Source organism: Sminthopsis crassicaudata, chromosome 3 (genome assembly GCF_048593235.1).
Source record: "Sminthopsis crassicaudata isolate SCR6 chromosome 3, ASM4859323v1, whole genome shotgun sequence".
NCBI lineage: Eukaryota > Metazoa > Chordata > Mammalia > Dasyuromorphia > Dasyuridae > Sminthopsis > Sminthopsis crassicaudata.
In genome coordinates this window covers 639,272,233-639,287,418 of record NC_133619.1, presented here as the reverse complement: position 1 = coordinate 639,287,418, position 15,186 = coordinate 639,272,233, and the positions used below count along the sequence as shown (strand labels likewise).

Here is a 15,186-nt window from a genome sequence, read left to right as displayed (position 1 = left end):
GGGATAGGGCCACTGTAAGGATTCTGATTGCTAGAAACTCTATTTTCATCAAGAAATGGGTTTTTTTTCCATTTCTTTCAGTTTTTAATAAAAGAGGGAGACAAGGAGTTAGCAAGAATAATGCAAAAAAAAAAAAAAAAAAAAAGGAGGGCCATTGTAACATCATTGAAAATGTGTTGAAGAGAACAAAAGCAAGTACTGAAAGAAACACAGATAAACAGGACTGTTTTGAAAATAACATAGAATTTATTATGTACTTTTTTTTTTAAAAGCAAGCAATATGACAGTCATGATTTCATATAGAATCTTTTTTGTGATCTGTTGTACGTATGGAAATACTCTTGGGTAAGGAGGTTAAGTTCAAAATAAAAAATAATTTTTTTAAAAAGTGCTGCCAATCCAGGGAAGACATAAGAATCATATTTCCTTCTCTTCTTTGTAGAGAGAAGAAGCTATGGCAGAAAGAGAGGGGTGAAAGGTGGGAACGTGGCATAAACCATTGGCCTTAGTTGTGTATCGGTTTAGCTGAATTTTTCCCACTCTGATTTTCCTTTTTTTTTTTTTTTTTAATCCTTTGTAGAAGGGACAGGTCACTGGATAGGGGAAAAAGGTAGGGATATATTAAAAAATGAAAGTGATGTAAAAACAGAAGTTATCCATTACAATTCTTTAAAAACAAACAAGTATGGCTAGGCATTTTGGAACCTCTTTTGAAGAGTGCTCCCAGGAACAATACGTTTTTGTAGTTTTGCCACCATCCTTCATGCCCAGAATGAGTGTGGACTGGGGAAGCGCAGGAGCAAGATGAAACTCTACAAGAAATGACAGAAGAGAGAATGTTGTGAGCCTTGTGAGCCTTGTGGAATCAAGATTCCCACCCTGAGGACCTTGTACACTTGAGGGAGTGACTGGGGAGAGCTAATGGCTCACTCAGGACTGTATTCACTCATGGTCAATCCTACATGGGGCCTGAGAAGACATGGCTACCCCGGGACTGCTACAATGACTTTGCTCCCTGGGGCCAAGAGAAAGTCCAGGTCCACCAGAGAAAAGGTTCTACTAGAAGCAGAGGCAGCAGGTCTGCACCAGGAAATGTGTTCAAGGGAACGTGACACTGATTTTCACATACTTACCTGGAGGAAAGAAGCATCAGCAAGCCATCAAACCTGGCCACCATCACTTCTCATCTCTAGAAGGGAAAGGAAAAAAAATATGAGTGCAAAGACCTTAGTGTTAATCAGCATTGGACCAAATACAGTAAGATAAAATCTGGGTTAAAAAAGTATTTATATTTATACTTATAAATATACTTTTATTTATAAATACAACTTTGAGTGGAGCATAGTTGGATAGTCACTTATATGAAAAAATGTGTGGAACTGGGGCAGTGGCGCAGTGGATAGAGCACCAGCCCTGAAGTCAGGAGGACTTGAGTTCGAATTTGACATTTCCTAGCTGTATGATTCTGGGCAAGTCATTTAACCCCAATTGCCTCAGCAAAAAAAAAAAAAAAAAAAAAAAAAAAAAGTATGGGATTTAGTGGACCACAAACTCAGTCTAAGTCAGTCATATGGTGTGGAGGCCAAGAAAGTTCTGAGGCCTCATTAAATGAGGCATCATATATTCCATCCAATCTGGAACATCAGAGCTGGGATGGATCTTAGAGAGTAGAATGTCAAGAGCTCAGAAGGTTCTTGAGGCACAGAATTTCAAAGCTGGGAGGGACCTTAGAACATGGAATGTCGGAGCTGGGGAGGTCCTAAGAGCACATAATTGGTCAAAATCTGAAAACACAGAATGTGACATAGTTGGAAGGGACTTTAGAACATACATACATACACACACACACACACACACACACACACACACACACACACACACACACACACACAAAAGAACACACACAGAATATCATAGATAAAAGGAACCTCAGAACAGAGAATGTCAGAGCTGAGATAGAACTTAGAATATGGAACATAGTAGATCAGAGCTAGAAGGATCCTAGTCAATACTTTATAACAGGGGACTCAACCATTTTGGGGTTCTGGAGCCTTATGGCTACTGGTACTGGTGAATCCAAAATGGTTCTTTTTAGGATCATATGTTGAAATGTATAAAATAAAATACATAGGATTATAAAGGAGATCAACTACTATTATCAAAAACATTCAGAGGCATGTCTACCTGTGAACCCCAAACTAAGAATCCCTGGATTAGAATACAAGCTATCAGAGCTAAACACAAAATGTCGTAGCTGACAGGAAACTTAGGATATAGAAAGTCAGAGCTATGGATGTCCATCAAAATGTTCAGGAGCATCTGACTAAGCTGTGGTATATGATTTTGATGGAATATCACTATACTCTTAAGAAGATACATGAGATATATAAATATATGAATATGTAGAAATGAGGAGCAAGATACTCTCAGAAAAATCTGGAAATATTTGGATGAATTAATAATGCAAAGTGAAACAAGCAGAACCAGGAGAAAATTTTACACAATCACAATAATATCATACAATGATCACTTTTGAATGATTTAGTTTATTCTCAGCAATACGATAATCTAAAATAATTCCAAAGGACTCGTAATGAAAAATGCTGTCCACCTCCTTAGAAAGAACTGATCTCAGAATCTGAATGCTTTACTTTGTTGTTGGGTGTTTTTTTGTTTTTTGGTCTGTGGTTTCTTTTATAACATGACTAATATGGAAATATGTTTTGCATGACTGCACATGTATAACCTATATCAAATTGCTTGCCTTCTTAATGAGGGAAGACGGGAAGAAGGGCGGGGGAGAATTAGAAACTCAAAATTTTAAAAGACTAATGTTGTTTTTAGATATATTGGGGAGGAAATTAATTGTATACACACATATATGTGTACACATGCATATATAAATACCTATCTATATCTATGTATATACATACATGTCAGAGCAAGAGACCTGAAATTATATACTATCAGGATTGAAGAGGTCATTTGACTAGAAATGTTTGAGCTAGAAAGGGCTTTAGAATATAAAGAGATGAGTGTAGACAGTGGCTTTCTTTTCTCTTCCCACCTAACTTGTACTAAAGTATTTAACCTATCTCTGGATTATCTTTCCTGAGGGTGACTACCACCTTCAGATACAAAGCCCACTCTGGGAGTCCACACTCCTAAAACCATAACATACAAGCTCCCAGAAGTGAATTTCCATCATATCCCATGCTTGCTGCCCTCTGGTAGGCAGAGATCACGAACTCCAACTGCTGCTCTCTGACCCAAACTGCTGCTCAGAGCTGGCTAGCTTGTCTTTTTAAGCGACACTAGGGCATCTCCAATATTTACCCAGTTAGTGGCCAGATTCCCTTTTTAATTTAATCAAAAAACTTTTCCCACATTTAAAAACAGTGTAGATTTGTCCCTGTACTTGGCTGGCCTATTAGTACCTTTTTATGTCTATTATCTGCCCTTTAATTGATAGAATTATATATATATCAGTTAAGGGAGTAGGGCTCCCTAATGACTATATTGAGGATGAAAGTAGTTTCTATTAAATAATCTTTTGTGAAGTCCCATGCCTTCTCTATATGTGAATGGGCCCGGAGTTTACACTCACCCCTAAACACATAATTGTACAAATTTGACAAGTTTTATAAAGTTCCTTAGAGTCTTACATTCATCTTGGTGTTTATAAAAGTGTGAACCCACCCAAACAACAATAAGAAAAAGGGGGAAAGTAAAACAACTAACAGTAGCAAAATAATATAGAATACAGAAAAGACAGAGGGGGAAAAAATTTTCCCTCCTGAAATGGGAATTCTAGGCCTAGAGATGATTCCAAGTGCAGGTGGGATGGCTGAGGAGAACCTTACAACATGGAATGTCAGAGTTAGAAGGACTCAGAATAAAGTATGTTAGATCTGGCAGAAGTTTAGAACATGGAAAGTTAGTTCTGGGAGGGACCTTGGAACATGGAATGTCAGATCCAGGAGGGGGACCTTAGAACAGAAAAGGTCAGAATTGGAAGGACCCTTAGAATAGGCAACGTCAGAGATGGGAGGAATCTTAGAACATGGAATGTCAGATCTGGAGGGGATCTTAGAACCAAAAAATGGAGCCATTAGGGCTAGACAGCTTTGTGTAAGATAGATAACCTCCAATTATATAAAATGAAAGATGAAAAGAACTGAGTATATAATGTAAACAGGGTCAATGGGACTAATGCATGTATTCTTGGCAATCAGATAAGGCTCCATCTTGTAGGGATTTTCAAAGTTCATTTTGTTTGTTGCCTTATGACTTTCAACCCAGATTTTCATCTGAGAAAAGTTAACACAATCTGGTTCATTGCCCAGGTACATATTTTGTGCCCACTATTTCACATAGCTGTGGTTTTCTGCTACCTCCTCTTCCCAAGTACAGTATAAACAACTTGAGGACAAGGATTGTTTTGTTTGAATCCCTAGTGCCTGGCACAGGGCCTGGTAATTAGTATGGCTTTATTGGTTTAAACAACTGAATTAAGAAAATTGAACTTGGACCTGAATTTATTATTAGTCTTGATGAAGAGGAGGAGGAGGAGGATCGTGGTGATAATGACGATGGGGAATAGAGACCGGAGTTGTGATTTCATTGGTTAAAGAGACTTCCAGGTGAAGAAATTCCCTGAACGCGGGGCAGGCATTCCTGCCTATAACCCCCAAAGTGAGCTGTCCAGGGACATACAGCCAATATTTGTCAGGGGCTGCACTTTAACATCCCCCTAGACGAATTTAATCTCTTTGAGGGCAGGAATAGCTCTTCACTGTGTCTTTGTACCTCCAAATACAACAGAAATAATGCATGCTTAATAAACACTTATTGGATTTGGATTGGAAGGTGATGTGTGCCATCTGCTGGACATCTGTGGAACTGCAGAAACCAGCCAAATTGAGGAGCTAAGGCAGTTGAGCATGGAGCAGAAAAAAAGCAGCCCTCCCCCCTGGAGGAGTCCCATCCAGGGCAGCCCTGTAAGTCATAGAGATAGAAGGCTCCCTAAAAGCCAGCCCTTGTACTAGTTATGCAAGTTCTTTCTGTGTGCACTGACTCGTAAATGAAATTACACTTTTGAGTTTTTGCAAGCTTGAATGCTTGGAATAACCTCAGCCCGACACTGGTGTTCATCCGATGGGTAGAGGCAATGCACCAAGTCTCTACCATGAGAGAGAGGGGAAAGCATCCGGATTCTCTCCGGATCGCAAGTTGGATGAGAGGAAGATATAGAGGGCCGAACTCTGGGAAAGTCTACTTAAAACAAGGATACTTATGACAAGGTGTTAACTCAGTGGAATTGATGAGAGAATAGTTCTCTAGTTTATATATATCTAGTATGATATAATGATATAATCACTCTAGTTTGATGTAGAGTTCCGGCCCTCTACGGAAAGTAATAAATGTCGATCTAAAAAAGTGCACGCAGATTTTGGCTGCCTTCGAAAAAGTGTCGTTTAAAGAGCTAGGGAGATGTTAGCCATGGTGTGTCCTGGGTCCTTAGACAGAGACCAATTCTAGGGTCATATCTCATGAGGGTCCTGACAAAACTGAATGTGTTGAGGAGGCAGAAGAGGACTAGGGGATATATTTAGGGATATATAGAATATATAGGGACTAGGACATATGAGGAGTGCCCATTGGGGATGTTCAGCCAGGAAAAGAAAAGATTCGGATTGGGGAGCAAGGCCATGTCATATATCTACCAAAGTACTGGAGCGGCTTTACTTTAGCCAGCTTTGTTTCGCTTGGCACACAGGGCAGAATGAAGAATAATGGGTGCATATTTTAAGAAAAAAAGAAAACTTTCCAATATACCGAGCTATCCAAAAGTGAAATAGGCTGCTTCAGGAGGTAATAAGGTACCCCTCAGTAGAGGTCTTCCAACAGAGATCAGATAAACCACTTGTGGGGAACAGTAAGAAAGGCTTCCTACTTGAGGACAGGCTGGCACATGACCTCTGAGTCCGTCCCCGTTCAGAGATTGTGAATTAAGCCAAGCCAGGTCCGTCTTTCCCCAGGTTTGTTGGGATCCCTTGAAGGAAAAGGGAAATACAAAAAAAAAAGACAGTCTCCTCTCAAAGCCTTTTGTCTCACGTGTCTCAGTGTCTTTTGTCTCACGGTCCCACAGACCTTCCAGGGACGTCTTCACTAGGGGCAGTGTGGGACACCTGAATTCCCAGCTCTGCCATTTATCCCACCTCCGAATCCTGGGTGGGTGACCTCCCTGGGACTGAGCTACCTCCATGCTTTTCTGTCTTTTGCATTTCACTGAGCTTCACTACCACTGAGAGATAGCCTCATCCCCATTTTATAGATGAGGAAATACAAACTCAAGCGAGATGAAACAGATTTGCTCCAAGACGTGTCAGGAGCAGAATTTGATCTCATATTCCTGAATCTAAATCATGACTTTCCCTAACTTTCCACAAGGAACATCTGTGGTTGCTGAATCCCACCAGTAAAAGCCATCAAGAACTTAAGAGCCTAGAGTTAGAGCTAGAAGGGACCTCCTTCAGCTGAGGCTAGTGTCTTACCCCATAAGGTCATACAACTGGTCTATGTCAGAGGCGAGATTTGAACACACAACTTCAAGAACAACTCTATTTATCATCCTATCTCACGCCCAATCAACATCTTCCTGTCCCCTATTAAGGCAGTGTGGCCCAGTGGATAGAGCTGGGCTTGGAATCAAGAACACATGAGTTCAAATCTCATCTCCTGAACTGCTACTACTTGTGGGATCCTGGGGCAAGTTACACAGATTCAGCGTTCTCATTTGGAAAATGGAAATAATGCCGACTGGAGCGCCTGAGGAGGATTCCTGAGGGAAGACCAGAGGAGAAATGATTTCTGACCCAAAAAGCTCGGTGGACGTGTCAGCTGGGGTGATGATGAAGGACAGACATCCTGGGCTGACTGAGAAACGCCTCTGCCATGAGTGGAGTGACAGTGACAGGTGAGAGCTTAGAGGGAGGGGACCCTTAGTCCGTACGTGTGATAGAGCAGGTGCCAATCATTGTGTTGGCTAGCATCTTATATGGCACCTTCCTGCTGGCGGAGCAGGAGTCCTGGGGGGTGGTAAGTCCCATCATCATAATTCCTATTATATAGATTAGGAAACTTGAGACACAAGGAGGAATGCTTTGCTCAGGGTCACCCAGCTAAAGTTAGTGCCTGAGGCAAGACTTAAACTCAGGGCTTCCTGCCGCCAACTTCTGGGCTCTACCTATACCCTTCCTCCCATGCTACCTAGCTGTGGCCCTTTAGGCTAAAAGATAGAACACGACTCTGATGGTGATATGAAAAAATAGTCTAAAAAGTGTGTGTATATGTTTAGTGTGAACACAAGGGTATCTGTGACATACATATATACCTGGGCATGTGTATAGATAAGCATGACACACACGTGTATATGTGCGTGCACATGGCAGCGAGGAAGCCCAGTGGATAGAATGTGGGCCAGGAATCAGGAAAATCTGAGTTCAGAATCTGACTCTGCCACTAACAGTGTGACCTTGGGCGAGTCCCTAATTCCTATTGCCTCCCAAAACCCCAACACATATATGTATACACACATATAAACACATGTTTACACATATATAACATGTATATTAATTCCTATTTATGCATGTATATTGTAAACCCACATACAATGCATCATGCACTCTCCACATCAATGGCGTCAAAACTCCAATAAAAATGGTTCCCTACAGATAGATAACAAACCGACTTGGAAAACTACAAATTCACAATTTTCTACATTGAAAGGTATATTCATTTTGTCATTATTTTGTCTCGATTCCATTTTAATCTGCTTTGGGCAGCACTTGGGATTTGGCTGCTCATTACTTGGCCCCTGACACCACCTGGCTGTACGACTCTGGATATGTCACTGCACATTGGAGTTTGGGGCCACAGACCACATTCTAAGTCCACCCCCTTATCTTTAGTTTTCTTTTATTAAAAAAAAAAAAATAGGAAAAAAAGAAAAACAGGAAAAGGAATCCAAAATAAAACAAAAAAAAGAGTTCACGTGTGCCCAGCAGAATATCAGGGAGTAGGCCATTCCCTTTTCAAATAAGCTGCCCCAGGGGACTTCTCTGTGCTGTGATCACAGGCCTGCATGAGTGGGTACTGGGCTGTATATCATTATTATCTATTACATGTTTTCCACAAAAGTCTAAAAATAAAGTCGCGCTTCCTTCCACTTTCTCCTAATTAGATTATGCTTTTAAGGAAAGCTCTGTCACAAGAAAATTGTGTTTGGTCATTAGAGAGCCAAGGAGGCTGCTAAGATTGGAAATGTTTAAATGTATGCCATGGGATTAGATAGACTGGAAATTGAAGCTGTCTAATTTTGTCTGAATGTAAGGCAAGACTTTTAACTTGATGAGTTGATTTAATGCTAGATTAGTGACTGATCAGTGGACAGAGATCTGCATGGGGAGTGAAAGGGGACCATGTTTGAGGTTTTATTATCATAGGAAACCCCTGAGGTACCTAGCAGCTGCTCTGAAATTTAGCATCTCCTTGCCCCGAAGCACTCCTCAGTGAATGACTTTCTGTAGGATGAGGCAAGACAGTACTTTGAACTTGGGTTTTCCTGAGCTCCAAGATTAGCTTTCTACTGGACAGCCATGCGTGGATAACCCACCCAGATAAATACGTAGGTAGTGACACATCCATGTGTGGCCCTCATCACCACTTGGGGGGGGGGGGACTCACTCTGACAAAGACAGACCTTAACCACTCTATTACTCGGTAGATTTGCCCGAGTCCATCCAGCTGAAGTTATTTGCCTTCTGTTGGGAGCTGGAATCAGGAAGATTCGGTTTTTCAAAACCCACTTTCCAGCACTTATTGTGTGACTATGAGCCCTTAATTAGCCCTCCGGACCTGGTTTTCCCCTCTGTAAAATGGAGTTATTAGTACCTGTTCTATCAACTACACAGGGTTGTAAGGAACCCTCTAAAAAATAAGCAAATCACTCAGTAAACTTTAATGCACAATGAGAATGCTAGTTATCATTGTTAGCAACAGCTCTACAGTGTTATAAATAGTACTATATCTACGTAATATATAAAGCAATACCATAATTATAATTCAGTACATCCAAGGCCATACATGTGGGTTCACCACATCCTGTACAATTTAGCCAGACTCATTAATTACTGCAGCCGAGAGAAAAGAAAACCAACTGGTGAGCAAACAGTGAGGAAGGAAGCTCTCCAAATGAGCTGGGCTGGCCTGTGAACCAGAGATAACAGAATCCAACTCCCCGGCCTGTCCTTGGTGATTTCCTGGGTGGGAGGCCCAAGTGCCTTGAGATAGGTTCTACACTCCCCAGGGAAGCTGTAGAAGGGACGCTTTGGAGCATTGCTGGTAAAAGAATTCATAATTCCATTTCAATGCTCTTGGTCCAAAAAGTCCTGAACTGAGGAAAACTTCTGGGAGAAGGTATTCGTGACAAAAGGTAGACTGTTAACTGGAGAAGAACATCTTGCAAACCAGGAAGTTGGATGCTGGCTTGAGCCTGGTATGGACAATTAAGAGTATGAGAAAAAGGGGTAAAGTAGAGCCTTGTTTTAAAAGTCAACAAGCATTTATTAAGCACCTACTGTGTACCGGGCACTGTGCTAAACACTGAGGCTAAAAAGGCAAAAACAGTCCCTGTCCTTTGGTTCTCCCTGAAAGTCACCTCAAGGAAGATGAGCCCCAAGTGGGGCTTGCTTTCAATACTCCAGGTCCTGACAACATCTGACTCCTCTGTACTAGGTCAGCTGTGTCATGGGGCAAGGGGAGTCTGAAGGTCACCATGTTGGCAGAGGCTGGCTGGGTGACCTGCGGGACGTGAGCCCCAAGCTCCTGTCCAATGTGGAGCCCAGCCCAAGCTCCTCTCTGGAGAGCAGACTGGGGTGTCCCAGACTGCATTTTGTGTTTGTCTGCCCCTCTGCAGCCTCCAACCACAAGCGCCTTTCCTCTAGGGCCAATGAAGCCAATAGCTGGCTGGGCCTGTGTTCAAATCCAACCTGAAGCGCTGCTTGCCTCAGTTTTCTCATCTGAAAGATGGGGATCATACCGTTACATGCTCAGCACAGTGCCTGCACAGAGTAAGCACTGTCTGCATCTGTGTACAGACACACACATCAGTGTTTTGGGGTCGTGGAGCAGTTAGTGGTGTCCGGGGTTTCCTGGTTTTGCCTTTTCCTTTTCCAGCTCATTTTACAGATGGAAATGTTGAGGCAAACGGGGGGTAAAGTAATTTGGCCAGAATCACCCAACTAGGGTCTGAGGCTGGATTTGAACCCAGGCCCAGCACTCACCCAGCCGCCCTTTATAAAGATTAGTGCTTTATTATTATCCTGTTATTCTCCTCTGCTTTTGCCTGGGCTCCCACAGAGGCCGGGAGATCTGTCTGACCTGGACTATCAGCAAATCACAGGAACTGAAGACGTGTTTGTGAACTCGAGATAAGCGGCAGGGAGGGACAAGGTAGGGGGAGTCGAGTCCGGCCTGGGGGAGCCTCCTGAGGGAAGCCCCCGCACAAACACTCAGCGCTCCGAGGCAGCCCCCGGCCCCTAGCAGCCCCCTTGCAGGCGGCCCATGCCACGGTGTGCGGGCTCGGAGCCAGCCACGGGTATCCCCCAAAGGGGACGACAGCACTTCTATGACCTATCCAAAGGGCAGGTGATGATTCCGTGCAATTCAATTCAATCAGCATTTATTAGGCAGCTACCTCGTGCCGGACACTGGGTGAAGCTGGGGAGCGAGGGGGTTACAAAGACAAAAATGGAAGAGTTCACGCCCTCAAGGAGCTTCCATTGTGGTTCTGGGGTGGGGAGGGGAGCTACAACTAGCCACTGTCCAGTCTGTAATACAAAGTATAAAGAGCATAAATATAAATACAAAGTGATCGGGGCTGGGGGGAGGGGGGAGGCCGGGGAGGTAATCAGGAGCAGCTTCCTGGAGGAGGAGACGCTTGAGTTGAGCCTTGAATAGATGTGAAGATTCCAGGAGATGAAGATGAGGAGGGAGGGGTTGGGGGGAGCCAGGCAGAGCAAAGACAAAATGGGAGGGGGGAGTATGGTGTGTGCAGGAAGGACCAGGAAGCCAGCCTGTGTTGTGGCGGGAATGGGGAAGGGGAAAGAGTAGAGATGCTGCCCTCGGGGCCACAGGTCCCACCTCAGCAATGTCCAAGGGGCTCTAGGGGTCACCCTGGAAGCAGGGGTCCTGGGAAGGGGGGGGACCCAGGGGCAATCCTCTGAGAGTGGGGGTGGAGCCGGGAGCGCCAAGGTCTGCATGTGGGGCCTGAGGAGGAGCAGATTCGGGAGGACTCCAAGGCTGAAAAGCTGGGGTTCTGGAGGACGGTGAGCAACACGAGGGAGCTGGGGGAAGGACGGGCCCACGGGGAGGTGGCCGCCCACCAGGGCAGGATGGGACGCCCGAGTCGAGATGACGACTAGGAGCCGCGGATGGACGTGGGGTTGAGGTTCAAGAGACAGAGGAGGGGGGTCATCTGCAGAGAGATGGGAAGGGGATCCCCGGGGTGGGGGGGGAACAGCCCATGGGGAGGGGGCTGCAGTGAGACAGGAAGCAGGAGGCAGGGTCCAGGAGGAGGGGGTGGTCAACAGCTGCAGAGAGGGCAAGAAGGGGGACAAGTATTATTCAAGGCCTGTGAAATCTGGCCCCAGCCTCCCTCTTCCACAGCAGGGGCCTCCCCCCTTTAAGGCCTATTTCTAGACACCACCCCCATCCTCCCCCACCCTGTCCCTGCCCTGTGGCGGGCCTTGTCTCCCAAGAATTCCCCTGCTAGCTGCAAAGAGAACCTTGCAAGTCTACCCCAACCCCATTTGACAGATGAGGAAACTGAGGCTGGCCCAGGAGCACACAGCTAGACTGTAGCTAGAATTTCCAGAATGGCTAGAATGGTGCTTCCTAATGAAATACTGAGAGAAACATTTCTACAGTGGAGCTATTTCCCTGGAGGCGCCTCGGCTCCCCACTGAAAGATGTAACAGGCTCCCCCGAGGTGTCTCCACAGAATTAGAACACAGCTCTTCTGAGTTATTTGTCAAACCACCGCCTCTGTCCAAGCCTTATCTCAGAGTTCCCCAAATTCCCTGGGGCAGGGCCACCTGAGGAGTAGAAGCAGCCACCGATTGCACCTCTCCTTGCCCTCAGCCTTGCCCCCCTGCCCCTGGAGAACCTCCTGTCTGTGCTGGAGAAATGGGGTTCAGCTCCGGGCATCCCACCTCCCTCCGCCCACCACGAACCTAACTCAGGAAATGGGAAGTAGTACAGCTGCTGCAATTCCTTGGTCCCGGGAAGGGGGAGCCCCCGCTTTCTCCTATGGATGCTACCCAGGCCTGTGAAGGGGCCCCTCCTGTCACCGAAGAGGCCTCTGCATTTTATCCCCTCTCCTGGAGCCCACCCAAGGCCTCAGGCCTTACAAGCAGGGCCTGAACTGCTCCTGGGGAAGCCCCCACAAGGCTCCTGTCGCTGTCCCCCAAGACTGTGGCCTAGGGCAGAGAACGCTGGGCTGATGCTTGCCTAGCCGAGCGGGTCCCTCCGTGGGCCTGTTTCTTCATCTGTTAACAAAGGAGTGCTGATGTCTTCTGACAGGGAAGAAAGGGAGCGACGGGGAGGGGGCGTCCGAGATGACCGGGCCCTCGCGGCACCGAGTCAGTCTCGGAGCTTCCCAGGGCTGCGGAGAGGACATATCTGGAAGGCTTTCTGCAAGCTCCAAGCGCCATCTAAAGGCTGCTGGATCTCGAACCCCAGCGAGCCAAAGTCCCGCAGGCCCGGCCGCAGAGCACAGGCTTTGGACTCCCTCGGGCCGCCCCACTGGGCGCGCTCCTCCTGGAGGGAAAATCCCAAGGCTGGGGGATTGAAAGCTGGCTGCTCTTGTTGGCCCACAGGGAGCAGGGAGCTGGGGGGTGGCGGGGGCGATTTCACAGCCTTAGACGGCGTCTCCCGTCCTTGAAGACTCCAGTGTGGAGAGACCCTCCCGGGGCAGCGCTCATTTGGGCTTTCTGGCCTTTGCTAACAAGCACGGGAGAAATCACCGGGCCCCAAATCCCAAACCTGAGCTTTCACAACTCTCTGGACCTCAGTTTCCTCATCTATTGAATGGGGTGGTGACGGATCTTCTGGCGCTTAATCTTCCAATAAGTATCAACCCCCTTCTTGCCCCCCCACATTTGGTCGGGTGCCCCCTCTTTTGCCCATGAGTCCTCCTCCAGACTAAATGCCCTCGAGTTCTTCAAATGTCGGTTCTGTGCCACAATCCCTGAACTTCCACGGGGGCTACAGGGTTTAATTCCACCCAACATCACTTGCCCAGCCCCCAAAGCCTGGCACTCTCAGTCATCCCCCTCCAACTCACCATCCCTGTTCTCAACAGCCAGGGTCAAACCTCCCAAGTCCTTTCCAATCCATAAGGTCATCGGGAACTGAGCCTATTCCTCCCCACTGGGGGCTCAGGACCCTCCTGTGTCCATCTGTACAGCCTCGCAGCCCTACCCTCAGGAACAGACTAAGCTGGGTGGCCTTGAAGGAGAGAGCCTGGAGGCCAGCCCGGGGTATCCAAACCTGCCCCACAGACTCCCTGGATTTCCCAGCTTGCATAAACGTGAACTCGGTTCCTGCAGGAAGTCCCCCCTCGCCAATCCTTGGGATTATCTTTCTCTTCCCCAAACTTGCCTAAACGATTGCTTTACCCTTGATGACCTCACACCATATATATATATGTCTCCAGCTTAATTTCTCCATGAAACTCTAACCCTGGGTCCAGCTTAGCCAGAGTCTATTCTTGTGGGTCGGGGGGTCCTTCCCAGCTCCCCCGGGAGAAGCCTCTCCGAGGCAGGCCCCCTCCCTTCCTCGCTTCTCCCCGGAAGCCACCCTGGAGATGAAGCAGGTCAGTAAACTGGGGACAAAGTTCAGCCAGGCCCGGGGGAGGGGTAGAAAAGCAGTCGGGGCATCCCAGAACCTCAGGCCCCACCTAGGATATCCCACAGATGGACAACAAGCCCAAGCAATGCTCAGCCAGCCTTCACAGGAAGCCCTTCAGGCTGGGAGAGCTCCCTACCTGCCAAGGCAGCTCCTTCCCCTCACTGGGAGGAAGCACTTTACACAAAGCCTAAATCGTCCGGCCCCTTTGCAGCAAGCCCCCGCTAATCCCGATCCCGTACTTCTTCCCGAACAGTTCATCCGCCTCCCAAGGTAAACGTCCCAACGCCTTCCGCCAGTCTCCACCAGGCTGGCTCGCGTCCTCTGGACGCACTTCCAGCTGCCTCATCAGCGCCTCCCCCAAGAACCAAATACAAGCAGGGGGCAGACACTGAGGGACGACGGGGGCCAGGAGGCTGAGGGGCCACCCTCTCCCTGGCGATACCCTGGCCCGACACCCTGACTCATCTCCTCCAGAGGGACCAGGGAAGGGGAGCCAAACCCGCCCCAGCTGCCTTCCTGCACACGTCCACGGCACCGTCTTCCCTCAAACCCTGACTCAACGGGAGCTCTGTGCCCAGCCCGGGGGAGATAAAGGCGTGGAGGACGCAGTCTGGGTCCGCATCTCGCTTACCTCCGCTGGCTAGACATCCTTTCACCACAGACAGCTTCTCCTGGGGGAGAAGGGGACCTGTTGAAAAGGGGGAAAACCCAGAGCTGAAAGAGAAAAGTTAGACACATTACACCCAGCCCCACAGGGAGAGGGGAGACCTGGGGCTTGGTAGCTCTGGCTGCCTTGGGCCTTTCCTAGGGCCTTTTCCCAGAAAACAAAGCGCTTCCTCTACACAACTGCTCTGAAACTCCCGATAGACCGCCGTGTGTACAAAATGGGGGTCAGAGACAGGCACCCCGACATCAACTAATCAGCAAGGAGAGAGGAAACGGCAAAGCTGGAATTCAAACCCAGGGCTTCTGGTCCAACCACTACACCGATTTCCCCATTTCACAGGTCAGGACACTGAGGCTCAGGGATAAGTAACCCAATAGTGAGTGTCCTTTGCAGTCAAAGACTTTCGAGGCCATTAGGGGATGGGGAAGGCAGACAAATGAGTAAGTACAGCACTAAGTGATAAGCCCATTAGTGAGGTGTTAACAAAAGTAGCGTTACATGAGGTCCGAGGGTAGGGGTCGGGAGGGAGATGGACTTGGAGAAGG

At 47.2% G+C, this 15,186-nt stretch overlaps 1 protein-coding gene across 2 annotated transcripts in view; it reads right to left on the bottom strand.

Annotated features, from left to right (window-relative positions):
• Positions 1-224: 224 nt before the first annotated feature.
• The window catches only part of ZC3H4 (zinc finger CCCH-type containing 4), a 53,590-nt gene continuing 38,628 nt past the window's right edge, over positions 225-15,186 (bottom strand). The window contains exons 15-17 of one of the 2 annotated variants that reach the window (XM_074306945.1): positions 14,606-14,662; positions 1,134-1,189; positions 225-812 (exon numbers count right to left, since the gene is read on the bottom strand). In XM_074306945.1, coding sequence (XP_074163046.1) covers positions 1,177-1,189; positions 14,606-14,662 — 70 coding nt within the window. In that variant the 3' untranslated portion in view covers positions 225-812; positions 1,134-1,176. The remainder of the gene's footprint in view (positions 813-1,133; positions 1,190-14,605; positions 14,663-15,186) is intronic. The other variant, XM_074306948.1, reaches the window with a different exon arrangement.